The following is a 27,146-nucleotide window of genomic DNA, read 5'->3' as shown; positions in this document are numbered from 1 at the left end:
GGCTGACTCTCAACCACTGCGCCACCAGGGAAGCCCCTGTTTCTTATTTTTTAAAAATCCCTTTCTCCCTTGATTTAATTAAATTTTTCTCTTATATTTTCGGCTAAAGTTTAAAAATGTTTCCTATTTGCATGTACATCTTAAGGCATTTAATACGTATATTCTGTGGCATGAGGAAGGGCTCTAATTTTCTCTGGATAAATTGATACTAATTGTCCTAGCACCATTTATTAGATAATTTATCTTTTTATGATGGGCCTGTCATGCCACCTTGTCTGATGTAGTTTCCATATATATATGAATTTCATTCCAGGCTCCTTCTTTTATTCTGTGGATCTGTCTGTTTATTTCTATATAAATACCTCACTGCTTTAATTCCTGCAGTTTATAGGAAGACTTCATAGCTGCTAGGGCAAGTCTTCCATATTCTTTTGTACAAAACTGTTTTAACTATGCTTGGTTGCTTTTTTTTTTTTTTTGCGGTACATGGGCCTCTCACTGTTGTGGCCTCTCCCGTTGCGGAGCACAGGCTCCGGACATGCAGGCTCAGCGGCCATGGCCCACGGGCCCAGCCGCTCCGCGGCATGTGGGATCTTCCCGGACCGGGGCACGAATCCGCGTCCCCTGCATCGGCAGGCGGACTCTCGACCACTGCGCCACCAAGGAAGCCCTGGTTGCTTTTCTTTACATGTGAATTTTAGGATCAGTTTATCAAGTTTGGGAAAACAGCTTTTTTTAGATTTTCTTCTAATTGGATTGAATTTACAGATTAATTTGTAGAGAATCACTGTTTTTCCAAAATTGAGTTGTCCTATCCAAAAACAAGGCCTTTCTCTCAATTCTTGCTTTATCCTTTCAACAACATTTTATAAACGTCTCCGTTAAGCTCTTATAAACATTGGTCAGATTTATTTTTAGGCACCCTGTAGCTTATATACTGAAGGGGATCTTTTAGGCTCCCTGTAGCTTTTATTCTGAAGGGGATCTTTATGTTATTACTGTTCTCCTCTACTGCTTTGAAAGTTACCTATTCTGTTTCTATTTCTTCAGTGGTTTAAAATTTTTAATGTACATTCCCACCTCCAGAAATCTTAAGTTAATCAACATTTCTTTTACCTTAGAATTCATGACAGTCAGCACTTCTGAAAATTTCTTATCTGTTATCACTTTGAATTTTCTCTCTCCTTCATTCTCTCCTTCTAGGATTCTTAGAAGACTAAGGAAGTCCCTCCAGGACTTTCTCATTCTGTTCCCATGTCTCCTAACCTCTCATATCTTCCATCTCTTTAGCTCTCTGTGTCATATTCTGGACCACTTTCTCACCTTTATCTCCTAGTTTACACGCTGTGTCTTCAACCATAATCTGATCTGCTGTTTAACTCATCCATTAAATTTCTGTTTTCATGACTGTAATTTTCATTCATAAACTACGGGTTTTTTATCTGTCATCTTTTTACATCATGTCTTGTTTTTATGCTAGTAATTCCTCCTGTTATTGTTTTATTGTTTTAAACATACTTCCTTTAGAAGTGCTCTCTAACAGTCCCTTCACCTTAATTCCTTGGCGCTCGTTGTGGTCTAAACTTGGTGCTAACTGTACATGCTGGCTCTCACTTATGGTGGATTGTTGCTTGTGTGTTTTGTAATTTTGGATGTTAGCTCATCTTCAGTGTGGCTTTATCTGTGAAAATCCCGTGAGGTCCAAGGCCACACAACTTTTTGGTGGAGCAGAGGCTCAAGTCTAAGTCTGTCTGTCCCCAAAGCTCAAATCTTTTCTAGCCGCATCTGCTCCTCCCTATCTCGCATCACAGGGAGAAACGTGCACCTAGAAACATGCAGCTGGACTGTGTTACACCAAGGGCTCAGTCACTAAGGTGAGACTCTTACTTTCCCACACATGTAGCTCTTTTCTGGAGATGGCCATGCTGTATGCAGAACAGGGACAAAGCACAGAGTCTGGGTGTGAGTAAGCAGCCCAGACTTCAGTTCTCTGGGCCTTGAGATTCATAGCACATACCTAATCTCACAAAATCACACTGTGTGACTCAGAACTTTTCCTTTAAGTCAGTCTCTGACTCCTCTTGTGAGGGGTCTACAATAACCTGTCAAAGAGCTTGGGAAACCAGAACATTCTAGAAAATTCTACACAGTGTAGATTCTCTAAAAGGTAAATTAACATTGTCACTAAGAACATGGGGGTCTTTGGTGTGCGTTTTGAGAAGGCAGATAAAACTAGCAACGGGATCCAAAGCCGATCAAGAGGACGGAGATCATAGGATCAGATGGTGCCTGCAATGGTCACACCACCCTCTTCAACGTTATCGAACGCAGGTTCATGAATGTTTAAATTCCGACGCAAAAAGCTGCTTCCGTGGGCTAGAGCACTGACCCTGTTCATTGCTTCCAGGTTATTCTGTGGTTTCCCATATGTTTACTCTTTGTTTCAAATTTTCATTTACTAAGGAGAGAAAGGGAAAAGGAACCAATAGGCAGTGCATGCCCGGTACATGCTCCTATAAAAGGGGTGGGTTTAGAGGTAGGGCCAGTGGAAAAGTCAACACCTAAGGCAGACACTGGAGTGCTGGGGGGAGGGAGGCACTGCAGTTTTAAAAGCACGGTCAGAGGAGGCCTCAAGGTGAAGGTGGCTTCAGGATAAAGACCTGAAGCAGGACGAGTGAGGCAGGAGCGCCCAGGGAGCTGGAGGGACACAAGGATGCCAGGGAGGCTGGAATGGGGTGAGAGGGGGAGACACGGAGGGGGTCAGAGGGTAACCAGGTCCTGACAGGCAGGACTGTGTAGGGCACGGTGAGGACTTTCATGGCTTTTCCGCTGCATGAAATGAGAAGGGGGTTTAGAGATGAGAAATGACACGATGTGACACAGTGTCTTTTATCAAATCTAATGTGCCGGTAATTACGAGATGCAGTTATTTGAGGTGCCGCACAGAGAGGAAACCACTGGTAATTACACTAAGATGCACCTCAATTTCAGAGATGTTAAAATGGTATTAAAATCTGCATCTTAAAAATGAGCGGTGGCTTCCCTGGTGGCGCAGTGGTTGGGAGTCTGCCTGCCGATGCAGGGGACGCGGGTTCGTGCCCTGGTCCGGGAGCATCCCGCATGCCGTGGAGCGGCTGGGCCCGTGAGCCATGGCCGCTGAGCCTGCGCGTCCGGAGCCTGTGCTCTGCAGCGGGGGAGGCCACGGCAGTGAGAGGCCCGCGTACCGCAAAAAAAAAAAAAAAAAAAAAATGAGTGGTATATGATACACTCCCTCTGGAGCAGTGACTGGCCAAGATGGCAGAATAGGAAGACCCTGAGCTCACCTCCTCCCATGGCGCATCAAAATGACTATTTACAGAGCAACTATTGATGAGAAACACCTGAAAAAAACACCAGAAAAGAAATTACACCTAGAGGTATAAAGAAGAGGCCACAAGGAGATAGGTAGGAGGGACAGAGTCACGGTAAAGTCAAGTTCCATAATTCCAGGTGGGTGACCCACAAACAGGAGAATAATTCCAACTGCAGTGGTTCTCCCAAAGGAGTAAGGGGTCCGAGGCCCATCAGGCTCCCCAGCCCAGGGGTCCTGCATTGGGAAGATGAACCCCCAGAGCATTTGGCTTTGAAGGCCAGTGGGGCTTATGTTTTCGGGAGAGCCAGAGGACTATGGGAAATAGAGAGCCATCCTTAAAGGGTACGCACAAAATCTCACAAGGTCCAGGACCCAGGGCAGAAGTAGTAATTTGAAAGAAGGCTGGGTCAGACCCACCTGCTGATCTTGGAGAGCCTCTCAGGAGGCAGGAGGCAATTGGCGCTCCCCCTGGGGGCATAGATGCCGGCAGCAGCCATTTCGGGGAGCTCATTCTACCACAAGGACACTGGTGCTGGTAAGCGCCCTTTCGGAAGCCTCCCTCTGGTTCATTAGCGCAGGGATCCAGCCTACCCACCAGCCTGTCGGCACCAGTACTGGGACACCTCAAGCCAAGCAGCTCACCAGGCAGGGACACAGCCCTACCCACCAGTAGGCCAAAGGCCTTAGGACCCCTGAGAGCCTTCAGCTGGCCCAGGACCCTACCCTGCCCACCAGTGGTCCAACATCAACTCTAGGACCCCCAGGACCCTGCAGCCAGAGGTCCCGGGACCTGGCTCCGCCCACCAGTGGGCCAGCACTAGCCCCAAGACCAGACTCACCTTCCAGTGGTCTTAGTAAGATTTTTTTGGATATGTCTCCTCAGGCAAAGGAAACAAAAGCAAAAATAAACAAACGGGACTAAATCAAACTGAAAAGATTTTGCACAGTGAAGGAAACTATCAACAAAACGGAAAGGCTGCCTATTGAACGGCAGAAGATATTTACAAATGATACATCCTATAAGGGGTTCATATCCAAAATATACAAAGAACTCATACAACTCAACATCAAAAACACAAACAACCCCATTAAAAATTGGGCAGAGGATCTGAATAGACGTTTTCCCAAAGAAGACATACAGATGGCCAACAGGCACATGAAAAGATGTTCAACATCACCAGTCGTCAGGGACATGCAAATCAGAACCACAATAAGGTATCATCTTATGTCTGTCAGAATGCTATTACCAAAAAGACAACAAATAAGTTTTGACGAGGATGTGAAGAAAAGGGAACCCTTATATACTGTTCGTGGGAATGTAAATTGGTGCAGCCAATATGGAAGACAGTATGGAAATTCCTCAAAATATTAAAAACAGAACTACCATATAAGGCAGCAATCCCACTCCTGGGTGTTTATTCGAATTAAATTAAAACACTAATTAGAAAAGATATCCACACCTCTATGTTCATTGCAGCATTATTTATAATAGTCAAGATATGGGAGCAAACTCGTGCCCGTTGATAGATGAATGGATAAAGAAGATGTGGTATATACAATGGAATACTACCCAGCCATAAAAAAGAATGAAATCTTGCCATTTGTGACAATATGGACAGACCTAGAGGCTATTATGCTAAGTGAAGTAAGTCAGACAGAGAAACACAAATACTGTATGATTTCACTTTTATGTGGATTTTTAAAAACAAAACAAATGAACAAACATAACAAAAGAGAGAGTCACAGACACAGAGAACAAACAGGTGCTTGCCAGAGGGGAGGGGGTGGGGGGGAGGAGAGAAATAGGTGAGGGAGGTTAAGAGACACAAAGTTCAGTTACAAAGTAAATGAGTCAGGGGTATGAAATGTGGGTAATACAGTCAATAATTATTTAATATCTTTGTATGGTGACATGTCATAACTAGACATATCATGGTGATAATTTTGAAATATACAGACATTGAATCACTGTTTTGTGTAACAGGAACGAACGTAGTGTTGAGGTCATTTATACTTCAAAAACGAACAAGAAACAAACAAACCCATAGAAAAAGAGATCAGATTTGTGGTTACTGGAGGAGGAGGAGGAGGAATTGGATAAAAATAGTCAAAAGGTATAAACTTCCACTTGTAAGATAAATAAGTACCAGGGATGTAATGTACAACATGGCAAGTATAATGAACACTGCTCTATGTTCTGTATGAAAATTGCTAAGACAGTAAATCCTCACACCACAAGGAAAAAATATTTTTTTCTATTTCTTTGATTTTGTATCTATAGGAGATGATGGGTGTCCACTAAACCTACTGTGGTCATCATTTCATGATGTATGGAAGTCAAATCATTATGCTGTATACCTTAAACTTACACGGTGCTGTAATGCCAATTACATCTTGATAAAAATGGAAGAGAAAAAAATTCTTTTAATAAAATGGAAGACAAAAAAATTTCTTTTAATAAAATGCAAGAGAAAAAAAAGTTTTAAGTGAAAGTATCACTCTGGTTGGAGGTTGAGAATAGACCACAAGGGGCCGTGGGTTCAGGGAGACCAGAGGGCTTGCTCTCAGCAGACTGGGGAGAAGCCCACAAACCTGCATTAGAACAGATCACATTTTGAGAACCACCATTCTACAACCTGTTCCAATTGTGTGACTGACAAACTCCACAACACTTAACAACTTCTCTGAGTAACAGGATATGAAATCACCAAGGCCTTTTGGATAGAAAATAAGTGGAAAATGCATTTCATAGTCTGGGTGTGTGTTAGATTTTCCATGAACAGTTTTGTTGGCCTTTTCATCTCATGACTAAATATTCATCTTGACCACAGAAAGTTCATCTCATTTTTATCATCAACAAGGAAATATGGCAAGTGGGAGAGAATATGGATCTCTAAATATCTTGTGGTAATTTAAGGCAATTAAACAATCAATCAGTAAATTAATTTTGACATCCAAACTTTGAGAAAACAGACTTGGGTCATACTTATTTAATCAGTTGATGAGGTCATTAACTTCTGCTTGCTTCTTGCATGCAGAACTCCTCTTGAAATACTTCTGCACAAGCAAAGGAATATTCACACGCATGTATATGCTCACAAAGTAAATAAAAAATAAAAACCAGAAGCTATGCATTGTCTGACATCTGCGTAAAGTAACTTAAGACTTATAACTAGAGGTTTTTAGATGAATCATGGCTGTTTGCCTAATAATTTATCAGAAATGAAGTTCTAGATTTTTTCAATGTCAGTCATTAAGCAACTGAACAGATACTGCGTGAAGGGTCTTAACCTGCATTATCTCGCAGCAACCCTGTTGGGTATTTTGATCCCTATTTTTCACATGAAAGCTGAGGTTCAGAGAAATTTAGCGAGCTGTGCAAAAGCAGAGTTGTGGGAAATCTGCCAGGTGACCGGCAAGAGTCACCCAGCCCATTAACGGGGTTGCTCTGGTTCAAACCCAGGCATTCAGCTTCCAACATTAGAAGCCTGTCTTCAGACCACAACTGTCTCTAAAAGGCCTGATCCCCATTTGGGAGCCGACATCAGAGGCACATCAGACTTATCTGGTGATCTTTCCAAACTGCTGAGGCCCAGGTTTCTCCCCTCTTTCCCCGGAGATGGTAAATTATATGGTCTGGGGCCCAGGATTGGTAAGAATCAGAGGAATTCAGCTTCATTTACCCTCGGTGACCCTGTGATAATTTCCAAAGCTGCATTATTGTTGCTGGAAATGCAGCCAAGTTTTCCTGAGCATTTGCTATATCCCAGCTACTGGGCTTTGATTAAGGAAGTGAAATATGAAAAGCAGGGTTGCTGTCCTCCAGGAGCCTACAGCCATATCGAGGAGACTGCAAGGTACCAGTGACAGGACAACACAATGCAGCTGATGGTGGATTGAAATTAATTAGAAGGAGGTCTAATAAATTGGACAGGCAGGAAACTAGGCCCTATGCTCGTCCCTGGCTGGAAATGGCCCCGTGATGCTTCCCTTTATTTATTGGTATTTTGGACAGCTCCCGTTAGTTGCTTTAGAAAACCTCTATTGGTTGCATCAGTTGAGCGCTCTTTTGTACCTAACTGAACACTCAATGTAAAAAGACAGAGTGTTTCTCATAACAAGCACCTTGGGGTAGGCAGTCCAGGGCTGGGACAGTCCGCCTTTCTGCCCCACCCTCCTGAATCCTGTCTCTAAGTCAAAGGAAGGCCAGCATACCTCCAGTCCTCCTGTACCTGCTCTGGGCACGAAGAACAGGGAACACTGAAGAGGAGGATGTCTCCTAGCAACACTTGGCCTCTGTATTAGGGAACAGAAGCCTTGTGCAGGTACCGTACTTTCTCTCATAGGCTAGAACTGCACGCGGCCACTTCTAGATGCTGGGATATTGAGCATGTTACTTTTATAGCCTCTAGCATGCAGGAGAAAGCAAGAGAGAAAGGAAATGTGGGCATTTTCATTTAGAAATTTGAGGGCTTCCCTGGTGGCGCCGATGCAGGGGACATGGGTTCGTGTCCCGGTCCGGGAGGATCCCACATGCCGCGGAGCGGCTGCGCCCGTGAGCCATGGCTGCTGAGCCTGCGCGTCCGGAGCCTGTGCTCCGCAATGGGAGAGGCCACAACAGTGAGAGGCCCGCGTACCGCAAAAAAAAAAAAAAAAACTTAATTCTTTAAAAATAAAACTGAGGTATATTAGTTTACATAGCTATTGTAACACATGGCTACAAACGCTGTGGCCTCAAATGACACAAATTTAGTATCTTACATTTCTGGAGGTCAGAAGTCTGAAATGAAAGGAACAGGGCAGTGTTCCTTCTGGAGACTCTGGGGGGAGTCTGTTCCTTGCCTCTTCCAGCTTCTCAAGGCCTCTCGCATTCCTTGGCCGATGCGCACATCACTCTAGCCTCTGCTTAGGTCCTCACATCTCCTCTGACTCTGAGCCTCCTCCTTCCCTTTTAAAAGGACCCTTGTGATCACACTGGGCCACTCAGATAATCCAGAATAATCTTTACATCCCCAGATCCTTAATTTGATTGCACGCCATCAGGCCCCTTTGCCCTGTTAGGTAACATATTCACAGGTTCTGGGGATGAGGATGTGGGGACATTATTCTGTCTACCACATATATACATGGTTTTAATAATGAAATAGACTTTCATTGAGAAACAGGAGTCCCGTGTGTGCAGCTCCTCCCCCCAAGCAGTCCACTCCCTTGGAGAACCGCTCTCTGTCGTTTATTTCTATTATTCTAAAGAAGGCTTTGCTGCCCTTGTTGTATTAACCGAAGGCATCATCTACTGACCTCCTATCCTGGGAGAGGAGGGCTCTTGCCGTCTTCTCCCCCTCTCCCCAGTGTGAAAGGTTGGCAACCAGAATCTTGGTAAAGCATCTAGCATAGGCACTAGGGGATGCTCAGAGATGGAAATCCCTCGTTATTCTTCAGAAGTTTAAAAAAAAAGGCAGACTCCAGACCCAGTTTTACAAAATGCTGCACCTGCTTTTCTTGCTCCAGGAGATCTTGGAAGAGTTTCCACTGCTGACTCCGGAAGCGATCCAACTTCTCCAGCTGCTGCGCCGCGTTCTCCTGGGCCTCCTGCCTCAGGTATTCACACTCTGCCTGGGAGAGGTCAGTCACACAGGGGAGCGTCTGGAGGAACAGGACGTCCACAAACTTCTGGAACGTTTCCATGGTGCTGCGATACAGCTCCTGAAGCCGAGAGCCACACGACGGAGCTACGTGTCAGGCTCTCACCCAGGGCAGGGCCGAGTGTTTCACGCGGGACACAGAGGAAATCCAGCGAAGGGAGCTCTCAAATCACACACAGGCGCGTGCATGCACACACATGCACACAAACACACTCAGTCTTGGGAAACGCCCACTGCCTTCCAGCCCTCTCACCCTCACCCTGTCAAGTGCCAGACCTGCGCTTTTGACCCAATGAGCCCTTAACCACTGGCGTTTCCTCTAAACCTCCATCCAGATTATTTTCACGACCCCTCACTGGTCTCCCTGCCTCCCTCCACCCTCCACACTTAGGCGAGTTATTTGCACAAGCATAGATCCTTCAATTCCAGCTCAAATTACCTGGAAGACCTCTCTTCCCATCGCAATCAGACCTGCCTAGCAGGGCTTCAGGGGCTGCCTCATTTCTCACCATTCTGTTACCTTCATCCCACCTCCCCCACTCCATTCTCTTTCTAAAACTCTTTTTAATTGTGAAAAACAAAAAACTGTAGATAATAATACATTAAACATCTCTGAATCCACCACTCAGTTTTCCTTTTCGTTTCAGACTAAAAACACTAAACCTTACAGGTTAAGTTGGAATCCTTTAAGTTCGCTCTGCAATTCTTTTCCCCTCCCTCCCAGTGTCCTCAGAGATAGCCATCCCCATGAATTCAGCATCTCTGTCTCCAATTTAGATTTCTATACTTTCACTATATATGATGCCCATAAATGTGGCTTTTGGTGTGTGTGTTACTTCACATAAATGGCATTTCGTTGCATGTTTCATTATATGGATGCTTTTTAAAGCCTCTCCCCTTCTCCCCATCTCCAGGCACTTTCACATCTGAAATGGACTCCTCTTCACCCTGCAAAACCCCTGCAAAATAATCCCTTCGCTGTGAAGCCTTGCCTGGGCCACTCAGACTAACATGGACATTTCTCACCCTGGGCTCCTGCAGCTCTTTGGTTAGCCCCACCAGGGCATCAAAACTATAGTTTATCTGTCATCCCTCCTGGACCACAACTGCCTAAGAGCAGAGGCTGCAACATACTCAGATCTGCACCCACGTCTCACACCCTCCTAGACTAAGCACCTGACTGCAGTTTCTGAATGCATCACACACCAACATGATACAGAATGCCCATTTCCCCTTCTCCATCTAGGAACTCCCCTCACATGTTCCAAACTCAATTTGAGGTCTCCTCTTCTGGGAAGGCCTCCCAACCACAGGGTTGTTTTTGTTTTGTTTTGTTTTTTTAACATCTTTATTGGAGTATAATTGCTTTACAATGGTGTGTTAGTTTCTGCTTTATAACAAAGTGAATCAGTTATACATATACCTATAACCCCATATCTCCTCCCTCTTGCGTCTCCCTCCCACTCACCCCCCCATCCCACCCCTCTAGGTGGTCACAAAGCACGGAGCTGATCTCCCTGTGCTATGCGGCTGCTTCCCACTAGCTATCTCTTTTACATTAGGTAGTATATATAAGTCCATGCCACTCTCTCACTTCATCCCAGCTTACCCTTCCCCCTCCCTGTGTCCTCAAGTCCATTCTCTACATCTGCATCTTTATTCCTGTCCTGCCCCTACGTTCTTCAGAAACTTTTTTTTTTTTTTTAGATTCCATATATATGCCGACCACAGGGTTTTTTACGAATAAAGTCTTATTACTTTAGCATCTATAGGGCCTAGAAAAGCACCCGGCAAATATCAGGTAATAATAATTGTTAATAATTATGAATTCTTACCATGTGCCAGAGAGTGTCATAAACACTTTTCTTGTATAATCCCATTCATCCTTCTAACAGTCCAATGAAGATGTTATTATAATTACCATTAATTTACAGATGAGGAAACTAAGACCCAGAGAAGATAAGTAACTGGACATTTGTAGAGGCTGGGTCCTGGCTGTTGGACTATTGGACTCATGCTCTTAACCTGTATGCTACAAGGATAATTGGTTATTTTTGGAAAAAAAATTCTCAGCACCTCCTCTGGTGTACTGAAGTCATACTTGGTGTGCTCAATGAATATAAGTTAAATTTAACTCAAATCAGTGTTAACGAAACCCAGTGAATGCCGTGTTTTAAAAAGTTCATGGCCAAGCTGAACTTTGTTTGTAATAAAGTGACCATGACAGGGGCACAAGGGACCCACACCTTTTTAAAAGATTTAGAGATCCTACTTCTGAGAGTGGCCAACCAGGTAATTTGAACCAATTTCTCCCTGCAGAAGATGAATTTTTTTAAAAAGCTGGACAAAATGTTTATTAAATCATCATAAAAGTCCGAAAGAGCTAACAAGGTAGTGAAGAGTGCGGTGCCCAAGGTCGGGAGAAGATGCAGTCAGAGAAGTGCGCCCAGCCCCCGGGCTGTGTTTACATAAGGGGTGTAGGTCAATCCAGGGGAGATGGCTGCACAGCTGATGGACCTCGGACAGCCTCAAGCAGTCAAAGGGACAGAAGGTGGAGTTCACAGCTCATATGGGTTGGGGCCTCGTAAACCAATCCACACCTAGGGCTGGAACCCAAAAAGCAGCACCAGAGATACATGATTGAAATGGAAGGAAACCAGATCTGACTGGTTTAAACAGATGGCAACCTGGAGTCTGGTCATGTGGGTGACCCAGCATATTTCAAGTCCAGACCTCGAATTAACATGACTCTGGATCATCAGAGGCCCAGTCATTGGGCAGAAGCAAAGGAAAATCCTCTCTGCGGGAGGAGAGCATCACTGCATGCTTGAAAATATTTTTACCAATATATGTACAAATCTGAGACAAGGCATATGAGGAAAAAATAAACAGGTACACAAGGAGATAAGAATATGACCAAAGACCTACACAAACAACAGACATGAAAAACAAACCCACGGGTAGTCCAGAGAGTGTAATTAGAAGACAAGGACTTTAAAGGATTGATGCTTACCGTGCTCATGATGTTAAAAGCCACTCTTAAACCTTAAAGCAAAGAGCTAGAAATTATAAAAAGTAACATTACTTAGTTTAAAAAAAAGTCAGAACTTCTAGAATTGACAAACACTGCTCAATAATATGAACCCAACGTATAGGTTTCATTGCAGTTTAGATGCAGCTGGAGAGAGAATTAGTACTGGAAGAAAGATCAGGAGAAAATCCAGAACAAAGTAAAGAGAGACTAAGGGATGGAAAATACGGAGGAGAAGATAAAGGCTAAAAGATACAGTGAGAAAGTCCAAAATGTTTAATTGGAGTCCCCGAAGGAAAGAAGGGAGAGTCCAGGCAGTAGTCATATTTGAAGTGATAATGGCTGAGAAATCTTTCAAAACTGATGAAAGAAATTTACAGATGAGGAAACTGAGGCTTTATCTGTACATGTAAAAGAGAGGTTAATTGGATGCACCCATGATCTAACCATGACGCTCTTAGGTAATTCTTTTTAACAAAGAATGGATGAGAGAATAAGCAGCACCTAATAAACACAGGGTCACTTTTTGTGACATTAATGGTAGATAAAGGGCTTCCCTGGTGGTGCAGTGGTTAAGAATCTGCCTGCCAATGCAGGGGACACGAGTTCAATCCCTGGCCCTGGAGGATCCCGCATACTGCAGAGTAACTAAGCCCACGTGCTATAAATACCGAGCCTGTGCTCTAGAGCCCGCGTGCCACAACTACTGAAGCCTGCGCACCTAGAGCCCGTGCTCCGCAGCAAGAGAAGCCACCACAATGAGAAGCCCGCGCACCGCAACGAAGAGTAGTCCCCGCTCACCACAACTAGAGAAAGCCCGCGCACAGCAATGAAGACCCAACACAGCCAAAAATAAAAACAAATAAATTTAAAAAAAAGGAGACGAAATAGTTTTTATGAAAAAAAGCTCTTCTAGAGAGAAAGGGGGTCAGCTCATAGCACCGAAAGGTTTAATTCACCAGAAAGATGTAAAGGTTCTAAATTTGTATGCACTTAATGGCATTACCCAAATTGATGCAATTTGTCACATTAACAAAATAAAGCTGAAAAGCATCATGGTGATTATGTGAATAAATGAAGAAAAAAGTACTCCACAAAATTTAATTTCCATGCAGAAGAAACACTCTTAGCAAAATAGGAAATGGAAGGAAACTTCCTCAATCTGAAAAAAGAAAAAAACGATAGCAAACATTATACCTGAGGGTAGAAACTACAAAGGTCCTGATTTTATGTAAATGGAATCATATAGCATGTTAGGTTTGTGTATCTCAACTTTATATGTCCTTGTGAGATTCCTCTGTGTTGTCGTGTGTAGCAGTAGTTCATTCTTCCTCACTGGTCTGTAGTATTTCACTGTATAAGTACACCACCATTTATCCATTCTACTGTTGAGGGACATTTGTGTGGCCTCTTATTTTATTTTTTTTTTTTTTTTTTTTTTTTTTTTTTTTTTTTTTTTTTTTTTTTTTTTTTTACGGCACGTGGGCCTCTCACTGCTGTGGCCTCTTCCCGTTTCGGAGCACAGGCTCCGGACGCACAGGCCCAGCGGCCATGGCTCACGGGCCCAGCCACTCCGCAGCATGTGGGATCTTCCCAGACCGGGGCACGAACCCGCGTCCCCCGCATCGGCAGGCGGACTCCCAACCACTGCGCCACCAGGGAAGCCCGGCCTCTTATTTTAGACTATCACACATTCTGCTGATATGAACTTTCTTGTGGATGCTGTTTGATACACATGTGCGCTTGTTTCTCTTGGGCATATGCCAAGGAGCGGAATTGTCGGGCTGTGTGTATGTGTAGCTTCAGTCCATATCCTCCATAACTAGTAGCCACCAATTTGATTAACATTTTGAATTTATAGATCAACTTGGTGAGGATGAACATCTTTACAATATCAAATCTTCCAATCCAGAAACATGGTATATCTTTACATTTATTTAGGTCTTATTAATTTTTCTTAATATTGTTTTGTGAGCAGGGAGTGGATTGGGATTGGGAGGAGGTGTGAGGGGGCTTCAGAGGTCCTGGTCATGATCTCTTTCTTGATCTGGATGGGGGTTACATAGATGGGTGTTTTTAATAGTCATTTGTTAATCCATAAGGTTATGTGTTACATAGATGGGTGTTTTTAATAGTCATTTGTTAATCCATAAGGTTATGTGTTATCCATTTATTTGTGTCTATTACATTTCACAATAAAAATGGTTTAATAATATGGGAGTGATTTACATTTTCTTCCAGCCTCTGGAAATCCCAATTTTCTGCTAGGAGACAGATTTTAAAAATTGATTCTCCTATGTTGGAATCTATCCTTCCATAGCAGCAGTTGGGGATACTAAGACACACCTTTTTCTTTTTTGTTTATGATTGTCAAACTGCAAAAATACACTGTTTGCAAATTCAAGAAAGGTGAACTTTGTAAAAGCTACATGGTCCATTAGTCGAGGCTCTTTCTAATAAAAAATGTGCTGGATTCTGCCTGCTCCCTGGACAGAGACACATCTGCGTCATCGCACGTGCTCTGATAGGCCATAAAACACATGGCTTCCCACTTAACGCTGACACGTTTCGTTTGGGAGATGATGATTTATTCTGTGCCTGAAATAGAACAGGAATTAATCCGTGTTCTTCTCTCTTAGCGTGTGTGAGGGGTCGGACAGCAGGGGACGCTGGTCAGGGGAGAGGCTGGCCCTGGGCCTCAGCCCTGCACTTTTCCTCAAATAGAAGCACAAAGAACCCAAGCTAGGGCAGCATTTCACCCTGACTCGTCCTTCACTCGGGTTTCCGCCTCTGCAGCCTGACCCAGAGGATCCAGTGTCCTCTCCAGTCTTCTTGCAGAGAAAGGACTGGGGCAGGGGAAGGGCACATATTCTGAAACCTTTGAAAAGGAGTCTCAGTTTTCGTACCTGCAAAAGGAATAAGATGCGAGCTACATCTGTAAAGACAGCACCTGCCTTGAGGGCTGATTGTCAGGGATTAGATACAGCACACAGCACAGAGCAAACGCTTCATAAACGCCAGCTATTCTCATTCCAGAGGGGTTGGGAAAGTTAGCGTGTGGCTCTCAATAAATGTTACCTGTTGCTATTTTTTTTCCCGGAACAGAGCATTTTGGAGAAAAGGCAGTGTGTGTTTCCATTTGCTTGCAGGGTGGGGAGGAGAGAGGGAAGGGAAGGGGGCGTTCCCAGCAGAGGCGGGCATGTGCCCTTGGGAGAAAGCCAGGTGGGCCAATGGGCGGAAGCACAGGATGTGTGGAAGCAGAGGAGCAGCAGGGGGTCAGCCTTCCGGGGGGCAGGGAGTTCAATGCCATGCAGAGGAGTCAAGACCTGGCAGCCTGCACCCGTGAAGGAGCTCACACAAGGCGCGGATGTGGCCAGGTCTGAAGATGAGGGTGAGTGCTGACTGAGGGAATAAAACATGTACTTCCAGGATCCCACGGACATGGCCCGGCTCCCTGTGAGTTTCCGGTTCATCACAGGAACCAGAAATATTCCTCTGCAGGGACCACACCCTGACAGTTTTGAAGATGCACAGTTAACTACTTCAGAGTGAGGTGTGCACAGGATCCTGGGACAGAGCAGTGCTAAGAGCACAGGTGAAACTGGGTCTCTTAAAAACGGGAAGGGGAAGCTGGGATGAAGTGAGAGGGTGGCATGGACTTATATATAAGTCCATAGACAGCTAGTGGGAAGCAGCCGCATAGCACAGGGAGATCAGCTCGGTGCTTTGTGACCACCTAGAGGGGTGGGATAGGGAGGGAGCGAGGGAGACGCAAGAGAGAGGAGATATGGGGATATATGTATATGTATAGCTGATTCACTTTGTTATAGAGCAGAAACTAACACACCATTGTAAAGCAATTATACTCCAATAAAGATGTTAAAAACCCCACAAAACTGGAAGTAGGTTGGATCAAGGGTCAGGAGTCTGGGAACCCACCTGCACTGGGTCACTTGCCAGCAGTGTGACAAGGGGCGACTCTCTTCCTCTCTGGGGCTTCACCCAACAGAGGAGGAAAATGATACCTGCTTCCTGAGGACATGCGACACAGGAGACGTGTGCGTGGATGGGCACAGTGGCTCCAGATCTTCCTCTCCCCCAGAGCCATGCCCTTTGCCACATAACCTTGCATGCCTTCCCACAGGGAGTGGGAAGCGCCTCCCCAACCCTTTAATTTCGGGTCAGTCATGTGACTTGCGTTGGTCAACAGAATGAGGTGGAGGTGAAATGGGCTAGTTTGGAGGCTAGACCCCTGTCATCGCTATGAGGAGAACATTCCCAGGCCAGCCCACTGGTCCTAGGAAGAGTAGAGACAGTTGTGTGCGTGGCCAAGTTGTGTTAGTCACGCTTAGATCAGCCAACCACCAGCTGATGCACAGACCCTGGGGATAAATCACTGTCATTTTCAGCAACAGGGTTTTGAGGTATCTTGTTGCACAGCATTACTGTGGTCATAATTACGTGATACCACATCGGACAGAAGGGGCCCTAAAGGTGAAAGCTCTGGTGTAAAGGTGTCATATCCTCACAGCCTTCACAGGTTCATCCTGCAAATGTCTCTTGAGCACCTACTGCAGGAAGGCTCTGTGCCAGGGCCACTGGGTGAACAAAGCTGACGTGGACCCTGACTTTAGAGAACGCACCCCCAGTGAGGGGGCAGACATCGCACAGGAACTCACAATATCCTATGGCAAGTGTGATGGCAGGGAGGCTGGGAGCCCTAGGGACAGACCAGGGAATCTAACCGATCTGACGGGGAGTCGGAGAAGGGCTCCCTGAAGAAGTGACATGTAAGCTGAGACAATAGGAGAACAAGCCAAACTGAGGGGATGGAGGGAACGGTATTTCAGGCCGCAGAAGAGCACGTGCAAAGGCACTGGGGCAGGAGGGACTGGGCCACCTTTGGGGAGCTGAGGGATGTCTGAGGTTGGCTGGAAGGCAGGGAGCAAGGGACATGCCTCCAAACAAGTGGTGAGTGGGCTGGGTCACGTGAGCCTTGTCGGCTACGTCAGGGGGCCTTATGGGCCAGGTTGGCTGGGTCTCAGGGACCAGACTAGGTTGGCCTTTGGGCCAAGTCAGATGGGTCTCATGGGTCAGGCCACGTGAGCACTTCATTGGCCAGGCTGGGTGGTCACCATGGCCAGGTTAAGGATGTTGGACTTTATCCTGAGAGCTATGGGTGGCATTCTGGGGTATTAAGTGGGTTCTTTCATATGGTCAATCTACAAAAGAAGGCAGCTAAGAGTTCCTACATCAGAGAGGTTAAATGATATGGACCAGGAGCTGAATCAGGCCCACAACCTGGCCTGTCTGATTCCTGAGTGACTCTTCTCTCCTTTGCAGTTTTGCAACTCTTTGCAGGGAGGTGAGCTGACTGTGAAAATTACTAAAAGGAGGGAGAGGTATAATCAGGTAGCATGTGGTACCCTGCGGGCACTGGCAAGTTTTACTTCTGTACATAAAGAAAACATAAATTAATTACTCTACTAGTCTTGCTAAAATAAAACAAAAAGCCACGTTCCCGTAGTTTGCTACAGTAAAGTAGGCGTAAGCATGCCAGTCTATCTTTCTAAGACTTGTCATACTTAGTGATGATTTATCACACTTTCACCTTGATAAAGGACCATGGAATTGACTCACCCTCTGTAGCACCTACGGAAATCCTCTTTCCAGTGACAGGAGCTGTATGGTGCCTACACTTGTCAATTTCCTTCTCAAGATCTACTTCCAATAGAACACTGCCCCCAAATCATTGTTTTGGTATTTCTCCCAAACCTAGTTTCTTCTACTCTTTGGAAACTTACTGTTTCCCACCTGTGATAGGCAAAATAATGGCTCCCCAAGATGTCCATGTTCTAATCCCTGAAACCTCTGAATGTGCCACACAGTCAGAGATCTTGTGGATGTGATGAAAGGACTAAGTGAAAAGCAAGGATCCTGAGATGAGATTATCCAGGGTTATCTAGGTGGGTCCCACATAATTATAAGGGTCCTCGTAAATGAAAGAGAGAGGCAGGCGGTCAGAGTGAAAGGAGATGTAGGATGGAAGCAGAGGCAGGAAGAGTATGGCTGTGGCCTGGAGATGGAGGAAGAGGCCACAAGCCAAGCAATGCAGGCACCTCTAGAAGCTGGAGAAGGCAAGGGCATGAATTCTTCCCTGGAGCCTCCAGAAGGAACCAGCCCTGCCGATACCTTCATGTCAGCCCACTAAAACCCATTTTGGACTTCTGACCTCCAGAAACGTAAGGTAATAACTTTCGTTGTTTTTAAGTTGTTTTTAAGTTTAAGTTGTGGTAGTTTGTTCTATCAGCAATAACACACCATCTTCAGGATGCCAATGTTTCAGCTGATTGATATATTCACTGATGCATTGATTCACCCATTCATTTACTCATCACTGTTGCCTGATTGCCTGTAATGTGTCATCCCCAGCTGGATTCTGCAGAACACACCGCAGCCCTCCCAGCAAGGACTCCACGCCCCCGCCTTCCTCTTGTCCACTAAATCACTTCTCCCCACCTGAAGGTTACAGCCCTGGGCCTGTAACCCAGGCCCCCAGCTGTGTGACCTTGAACAAAATACTTTAACCTTTCAGTGCTGTGCAGTGAAGAACTGACCTTGCTGAAAGAGAGGCCTGGCCTTGGTCCACGGTTCTTGGGAAGTGACTTCTAAGTTCTTGGAATGTCCTGCCTGATAAGAGGGTCTCTATTTACCTGGAACCTTGGGCAGCTTCAGACAATCTATGACAGTGATGCGATTTAGGGTGGGGCCCTTGGGCCACGTGGCATCAGCTCCACCTCTAGAGGGGCTGGGGCTTAAGGTCAGCCACGTTGGTGGTCAACCACATCTATGTGACTGAGCCCCAATAAGAACTGTGGACACTAAGGCTTGGGTGAGCTTCCCTGGATGGCAATGCTCAGTGTGTCATGCCACACATTGTTCCCAGGAGAAGTTAGCACTGCCCATGACTCCACCAGGATAACTGGGAGCTTTGTGTTTAGAACTTTAGACTCTGCCCATGTGCCTCTTCTCTTGGCTGACTTAAATCTGTATCCTTTTGCTGTAATAAACCATAACCGTGAGCAGAACAGTTTTCAGTATGAGTCCTTCTAGAGAACTGAAGAAACTGAGGGTGGTCTTGGGGACCTCTGGACTTGCATTTGGTATCAGAAGCAAGGGTGGTCTACTCCCAAACACTTCATGAGTGCTTATCATTATTATTCCTGTCTTCTTTGAGGACAGAGCTTCACTTTTTCTCTTATTTTCCTCAGCCCTAACTTCCCATGAGACTCTGAAGCTGAGACGGCTGACCTTGGCAGGGCTGTTATCACCCTACTCCCCCAGGAGCCCTTCAGGAGAAACAGTAGGGGGAGGACAGTCAGAAATGAACAAATAAACAAGCAGGTCTCCGGGGCGCCCTGTGATGCAACAGTGGCAAACTCAGCTCTGTGCCTGTCATTATCAGGAAGACTCTGGGCTCATTTCAGGAATCTCTCTACAAAGCACCGAGACGTGTCATTTAGTGGCATCCATCTCAGTCAAAATGAGAATTCGCTGCTTGTTTAGAGGCCAAGAGACAGTGGGAATTTAGAAAAATGCACTTTTCTCTGCAGCCTGAGAACCGTTAGGTGGTGATCAAATTTATCTCACAGCCGCCGTGCCTATAATATCATGATCAGTGCTCAAAGAAAGGGGGGAATTATGCCTCTGTGTGACCAGGTCTGGGAAGGAGCCAGCCAGACTGCAAGGCAGGTTACCTCATGAGTGTATTCTGTGCAGACACACCTGCTTAGACAGTGAGTGATACTAACCAGGACCATGATAACAGATTTAAGTGTTCACTGTGGGCCTCACACTCTTCTATATGCTTTGCATGTGTGAACTTATTCAAACCTCTGAATAGCCATATGAAGACCCAGATAGTGACCATCCCCATTTTAAGAGGAGATCCAGATACTGACCATCAAAACAGACCCCAACCCCAGGCCTCCTCACCATCCTCACCCGCACCATCCCGGCCCAGGCCCCCAGCATCTCTTGCCTGGACCACTGCAATGCCTCCCCAGGCCTCCCTGCTTCCACTTTTGCCCCCTACAGTCCATCCGCCATACAGAATCCAGAGGGATCCTTGGGAACATAAGGCAAGTCATTTCCCTACTCAAAACATGCCGGCAATTTCCCATCTCCCTCAGAAGTCAATGCAAACGTCTTCGGATGGACTGCAAGGCCCTACAAGACTCTGACCTTAGCCTGTACCTGTCTCCCCTTCCCCCAGAGCTGCCACACTGGCCTCCTTGCTGCTGTGGCTGCTGGAACCCCACATGTGCTGCTGTCTCTCCAGCTCCACAAAAATAAGCACTTTATCTGTTTGGTTCACTGCTGAGGCCCCGGTGCTGAGACTGTGGGTTGCACTAAAGCAGTGCTCGATAATATTCATTGAATGAACGAACCAACAGGCTCGCAAGCTTACAGCTGGTCGGCGAGGAAGCCACACTCTCCGCCAGGCCCCGGGTCCAGAGTCATGCTCACCACCCCTGGGCTCAAGGCTTCCTGATCAACACGCTCAGCAATGGGGCAGAAGGGAAGGTGTTAACCGAGCACCTGCCACGTGAGGCCCTCAGCCCTGCCCTCCTGCGCCACCATAATGGTCAACAGGCTCTCTGTCTCCATCTCGCAGATAAGGAAATGGGCTTGGAGCAGTTAAGGCTCTTGCCCAAGGTCGCCCACCCAGGAATGTTGGGCGCCCACCCGGGAATGTCCTCGCCAAGCATTCCAATCTTCCAATTGGCTTCTTTCCACCACACCAGAGGATTTCAACCTCCACCTTTTGGAAATATCAGATAAAGCAGTTTCCAATACCCAAGGCAACGATTTCCACAATTAAGGGATGTAAGATAAACCAAAGTTATCTGGTACCGGAGGGGCCTGTTGTGCAATGACGACGTGAATCATAGGAAACAGCTCTGCACTGCCTCTGGGAGAGAAGCTGGCACAGGCCTCGGGCCATTTCCTTCAGAAGGACCTGCACAGATGCACAGAACTGCTGGCCCCTCTTCACCTTGCTACTGACCCCTCCTCATGCAGGGCATTTCCAAGTGCCTGCTTCCAAGACAGAGACTCCAGCAGCTATCAGCCCTCACTCACACCTGCTGGGCTCTCCTGATGCTAGAAACAAGGGTGTCTTTACTTCCTCGGCCCAAACTTCAGTGGGCTGGCAACGGTAAGCCAAGTGTACAATATCCTAAGGACGTTGCTGCGGCATGAGGCTGTGGTCACATCAGCATCATCAAATCTTTACTGAAAATGATGTATTCACTGCCACCCACTGAGACTGGCCCGGCACTTCCACATGTATTTCCTCCCTGTAGCAGTGCTCAGTGTTTTATCCTTGCTTTGTGGAGGACGAAAGTGGCATTTAGTCGACCAAGACTTTAGATTCTAACTGCAGCTCAAAAGAGGAAGTGTCAGCCTGCTGGACACACTGTCCCCTGCTGGACAAGAGCTCAGGTGGGCGCGTCATGAATGGCACCTGCCCGTGAGTCTTAAGTCCATTGGACTCTCACCCCATCCCCCCAAGGCAGCGGTCCTCAGACGCTGCTATGCATCAGAGGAAATTGAGGTACAAGTTAGATAACCTGCTGCCGACCACACAGCTGGTCAATGGCTGGGCTGGGACTGGACCCCAGGCCATCTGAGTCCAGAGCCTGTCCTCACTGCGGTATTCACAGCCCACGCTCAGCAGCATGGGTCACGGCGAGGACATCAGCACTGAGGTTAGAGAGACTTACTTTAGATCCCATCTCTCTGCTTGTTGGCTGTAGGACTTGAGCAGGATGGTTGGGCCAGCACAGAGAGATTATGTAACCAATTCAAGGTCACACAGCATGTTAGTACCCAGAAGGGGACTGGAATTCAGTGTGCTCACTCCCAGCCCAGGGATTTGAGTCCTGACTCCTCCCAGGCATGGTGGTGTTCCTTTCCTGCCTGGGAGCCTGGGGCTTTGACAAGTTGAATCCCACCCTGCACTTTTCTCAAGAAAATCCTTCCTGGCTCCTTATCTGTGAAGGAAGGAAAATGCAGTTTCTGCCTCACAGGATTCTCATGAGGATAAAATGATCAAATACTCAGAAAGCACTTACAACAGTGGCTGGCTCTGAACAAGACTTGCTCCGGTATCAGTTTCCTGGTTAGCCAAGACTAGAGAAGTCTATTCTCTCACAGCTATAGAGGCCAGAAATCAGAAATCAAGGTGTCAGCTACCTCTGGAGGCTCTGGGGGGATCCTTCCTGCCCCATCCGGCTTCTGGAGGCCCCAGGTGTTCCTTGGCTTGTGGCCACATCACTCCAGTCTCTGCCTGTCTTCACACGGCCACCTACCTGTGTGTCTGTCTCCACAATGACTTTCTCATAAGGACACCAGTCATTAGATTTAGGGCCCATGCTAATCCAGAATGACCTCTTCTTAACTAATCACATCTGCAAAGCCCCCCTATTTCCACATAAGTTCACATTCTGAGGTTCCTGGTGGACATGAAATTTGAGGTACACTATTATGGACTGAATTATGTCCCTCCAAAATTCATATGCTAAAGCCCTAACCCCAATGTGACTATATCTGGAGATAGGGCCTTTAAGGAGATAATGAAGCTTAAGAAAGGTCACAGGGTGAGGTCCTAACCTGATAGGACTGGTGTCCTTGTAAGAGGAAGAGACACCTAAGCTCTCTCTCTGCCATGCGAGGACACAGTGAGAAGGCAGCCATCTCCAAGCCAGGAAGAGAGGCCTCACTAGAACCCAACCTAGATGATACCCTGATCTTGGACTTCCAGCCTCCAGAGCAGTGAGAAAATAAATGTCTGTGTTTAAGGCACAGGCTGGGGTACTTTGATATGGCAGCCTCTGAAAACTCACAGACACCATTGAACCCTGCACAGTCGCCATCATGACGAGGGGCTGCACTCCCTGTCCTTCCTTATGTCCTGTCTGGGCTGCCCCCTGACTCCTGGTCCACTTGGAGCTCACCTCCTGATTCAAAGCCCATCTCATGCATCACCTCCAGTGGATGGCCGTCCTTGACCTCACCTTCACCCCTACGTCTCTCAACCCTCCTCTTTGCACCCGTCAGCAGGGATGTTGTAAGGGCAGCCAATTTGGACTGGGCATGTCCCAGGTGCAAGCTGCTGTCCAAGGGCCTCACGGACATTTGGTGTTCACACCACCACCATGAAGATGGGCATCACTGGCCCCATTTCACAGATGGGCAAACTGAGAACTAGAGAGGCCAAGTAATGTTCTGGAGGCCACACAGCGAGGAGGGAGGAGAGCCAGGACGCAGACACAAGCACTCTGGGTCCAGGTGAACCTTCTCCAGGGTGCTCCCCACCACGGTGGCACTTGTGACCTTCCTTCTTGACCGGGGCCACATTCCACCTTCCCAGCAGCTCTGTGTCCTGCCCGGGGCAAGGAACTCTGCCTGTCTTGGTCACTGCCACATCCCGGGAGGCCCTCTGGCTTTGGAGGGCTCGGGTGCTCTCTTCCTGTTATCTCAAAGCCAGCCATCATTCCAGAGCTGCACGAAGTTGCCCAGGGAGACAGAGGTGGCACCAGCACTGGAACTCAGGTCTCCGTTTCAAGCCCAACCCACCTTCCTCATCACCGCTCTACACTCATGACGCCCACAAATGCTGGCCTATTTGCATCCTGGGTGAGCTGACTTCCAAAGACCTTTGTCTCTAGGGACATTTGGAGGTGAGGGTCCCGAGCACCTCAGAAATGGAAGGGGCCTCAGATGTGACCTGGGCCAACCTCCCTCCCTGGTTTCTGCCAGAGAGGGTCTCGGGGTCCCCAGCCCGGGAGGACGTGAGGTTCTCACACATGCCCAGATCCTGAGGTTTTCCTGCCAGTCCCACTTGGAAACCACATACCTGGCAGAGCGCGGCCACGGCCTTGGTGGCTCTGACATTCTCCTCTTCCTCCAGGTCACTCCGACTCAGCCTTTGCCTCTCCAGGACCTCGTGAAAACCCTGTGAGTAAAACAGGAGCTGAATCTGGAAGGAAAATGCTGATGTTCTTCCCAGAAAAACCTCAACGGACCCCGCCTCTCAGGTTGGAAGGATGTTCACCCCGACTTATACACAAGGAAACTGAGGCACAGGGATGGATGTGACCTACATGGCTTGTGAGTTGTGGCTGAGGCCGGGACCGGTGAATCCGACCTCCAGGAAAACCACAGACTGTGATTCTGTCTGTGTACCCAGCAGGAGAAGGTGCGACCAGCACCCCTGTCACCCTTCTCTCCTGGCCACCCAGACATCATTTTCTGATTTCAGTTGCTGGGGACCACCATCCAGGCCCTGGGAGGCCCACCCAGCGGAGCCCGAGGCCAAGCAGGGCCACTGGAGGTCAGTGTGGTCAGTGGCCGGCCAGACTCCGCTCTGACCAATGGACCTCAAGGAGCCCAGCAGAGTGACAGGGAGGCGTGCGCCAGGTGCCCCAGACACGGTCAGAAGGCACCGCAAGGTGAAACCACAGAGGGTGGACTCCTCTTAGGGGGCAGCTGTAGGGGAAGAGGCCCCATGGGGGAAATGAGTAAGCTCAGTCTTGAAGAACAAGGCGGGATCCCTGGAAGGAAGGTGGGGGGCCAACACAGTCCCAGCTCAAGGAGCTACAGCAACAGAGACCAGGCAGTTAGAACCCTCTGGCCTTGGTGGGGGCAGAGTGGGAGGGGAGCTGAGAGGGAGGGGCTGCTCATGGTGCCAAAGTCTGTGCTTATCCATCAGTTCCTTGTTCATTCAATCCCTTCTTTGTTGTTCGTTCATTCAATTATTTGTTCTTTTGTATCCATCATCCATCCATCCATCCATTCGTTCACGTGTTCATTCATTCTTTCCTTCATTCGTTTGACTTTTCTTTCATTTGTCGGTTCTTCATTCATTTCTTTGTTCATTCAGTTACGTGTTCCTTTGTTCTCCCATCCATCATTCATCGATTCATTTGTTCATTCAGTTATTCCCTCATTCCTTCACGCATGCATGCGTGCATGCGCTCAACCCTTCCCTCCTTGGTCCCATGTTTCCTGAGCACCAGGTCCTGGCTGTGCTGAAGTCCTGGGTTGCAGAGCTGACGCTGTCACCGTCTCCACACTCAGGACTTGCACTGAGCAATGTATGTCAGAGAGGAGGGCCTAGAAATCTCAGAGTAACAAACTGCTGTATAATTGTATCTTTTCACTCTCACTTCAAACGGATCTTCTTAAAGACAGAAACAGCCCCCCACCCCACGGTATGACAAACCCCAGAAACCCCAGGCGTGGGCCCTGGGAGGAGGCTCTGTGGGTGGGAAAAGGCACTGGACCAGGGAACCAGGGACGTGAAGACCTCTCCTCTGTTCTGGCCGCTGGCTTCTCACTCGGGTGTAGCTGCCGCCACCATGCCGGCCCCCAAGGAGGGCATGTGTCTGGGCTCTGGCCTGAGCCTGGACCCAGCTACGGTCCTGCCATCCCCTCGGCAGAGCTGAGACAAGCAAATGCTAGCAAAGAGAGAAGGACCCAGAGAAACAGTCAGGCCATGGCTGCCCCTTACTGGTCTGGCTGAGTCTTAACAACCCGGCAACGTGGGTGCTATGATTCCCATTGCACCGATGAGGAAGCCAGAGGGTTAGCAAGGTCACTCAGACACAGTGGCAGAGTCAGCATCAAACCCAGGTCCTGCTGCCTTAGCACCCAAATGCTTACCAACCCTGGGGGACGGCCACTGACAAGCAGCCCTGCCTATCCCCACCCCCCCTCCACCCACAGGGAAACACTGAGGCAGAGTCCTGCTCTCTCTCTGCAAACTGCAAGCCCTGGTCCTTCCAGCCTGTGCTGGCGCCGGCTCACTTGCTATCCCTCAAGCAGGGTGACACCTTGCTTCCTGCCCTCCAGCCGGTCTCCTTGTCTTTTTTCCAGTCAAGACCACGAGCGTTGGCTACCTTGGCCACCTCGCTGGTCCTGCCTGCTCAGCCCCCCATGCAGGGTCCTCCCCTGACTTGCCACCTGACCCAGCGAGGGGGCCCATCCCTGTGTGACAGCCTGCCTTACATGCAGGACACGCCTGTCCCCTCTGGGGACATCGCACACCGGTCTGCATCGCAGGTTGGGCCCTTGCCCTGCGCCATCTGTGTGAAGCCCTCTCCACGGCCCCTCCCACCGTCTTTGCATCGTCCCAGTGAGGGTGGTGCTGCTCGAGCCACCGGCTTACAGACCAGGAAGCTAGGGATGCAGAGTCCAAGGGAGCTGGCTAAGGTCACTGGGCTGACAGGTGGGAGGCGAGGAGAGACCTCCCGTCTGGCAGATGCCAAGGCCTCTGGCTACCCAAGCGCAGTAGCAGGGGGCCGAGTCCCCTCCTGCCACCCTGATCAACCCGCGTGGCTCCCTGGGACGGCTGTGCCCACAGACGTGGGAGCGAGTCAGGAGCAGGTCACCTGGAGGAACTCCTCGGGGTCGGCGGTCTGCGGTGCCGTGGCCAGGAAGCTCCTCTGTTCCTTTTGCTGGGCCAGCGTGAGCCTTGCCATCCCCTCTGCCTGGTGAACCAGTGAGGCTTTGACCAGGTCTCTGCCTCGCTGGACAAACTCTGAAATTGAAATAAAACAAGGTTGCTCCCCCGGCGAAACCTCCACTGGCTGCTTCTGCCAGCACGTGGAGGGTCAGAAACTCTGGGGCAAGTCCCCTTTTTATTCTGGTTTTATCATTCAGGGCCCTCCCCCTGGGGTCCAGGACTCAGAGCAACATAAGAGGTTTCATGTAATTGCTGTGCAGGGCGGCCCGCCAACCTGACCAAAAAGTAAACAAAGGGGTATTTTCCCTGAGAAAAGAGTGTGAGGGAGGGGTAGGCGGCAGAGGGAGGGACAGGTGACACAGGGTACAGAGAGCCTGAGTCTTCAGGAAGATAGTGACACGTCAGACTGGAGTCGAGATTCAAAAACTGCCAGGGTGAGTTATTAGATCAGCAGAAGAGAAGCAGGGTGAACCCAAGGGCAAGACGCCCTGTGGCAGGGGAAGGTGAACTTGGGGAGAGAGGGGCGGGGCCTAAAACCACCCTTCAGCCCACCTGCGTCATTCGGCCCCAGCAGTGTGCCAAGTACAC

At 48.0% G+C, this 27,146-nt stretch overlaps 1 protein-coding gene across 1 annotated transcript in view; it reads right to left on the bottom strand.

Annotated features, from left to right (window-relative positions):
* The window catches only part of EVC (EvC ciliary complex subunit 1), an 82,889-nt gene that overhangs the window by 16,638 nt on the left and 39,105 nt on the right, over positions 1–27,146 (bottom strand). Inside the window, exons 10-12 of the mRNA XM_065877265.1 lie at positions 26,485–26,633; positions 23,949–24,047; positions 8,843–9,055 (exon numbers count right to left, since the gene is read on the bottom strand). Of these exons, the coding sequence (XP_065733337.1) occupies positions 8,843–9,055; positions 23,949–24,047; positions 26,485–26,633 (461 nt within the window). The remainder of the gene's footprint in view (positions 1–8,842; positions 9,056–23,948; positions 24,048–26,484; positions 26,634–27,146) is intronic.

The sequence above is a fragment of the Phocoena phocoena genome, chromosome 5, assembly GCF_963924675.1.
Source record: "Phocoena phocoena chromosome 5, mPhoPho1.1, whole genome shotgun sequence".
Taxonomy (NCBI): domain Eukaryota; kingdom Metazoa; phylum Chordata; class Mammalia; order Artiodactyla; family Phocoenidae; genus Phocoena; species Phocoena phocoena.
This window is presented reverse-complemented; position numbering and strand designations above follow the sequence as displayed.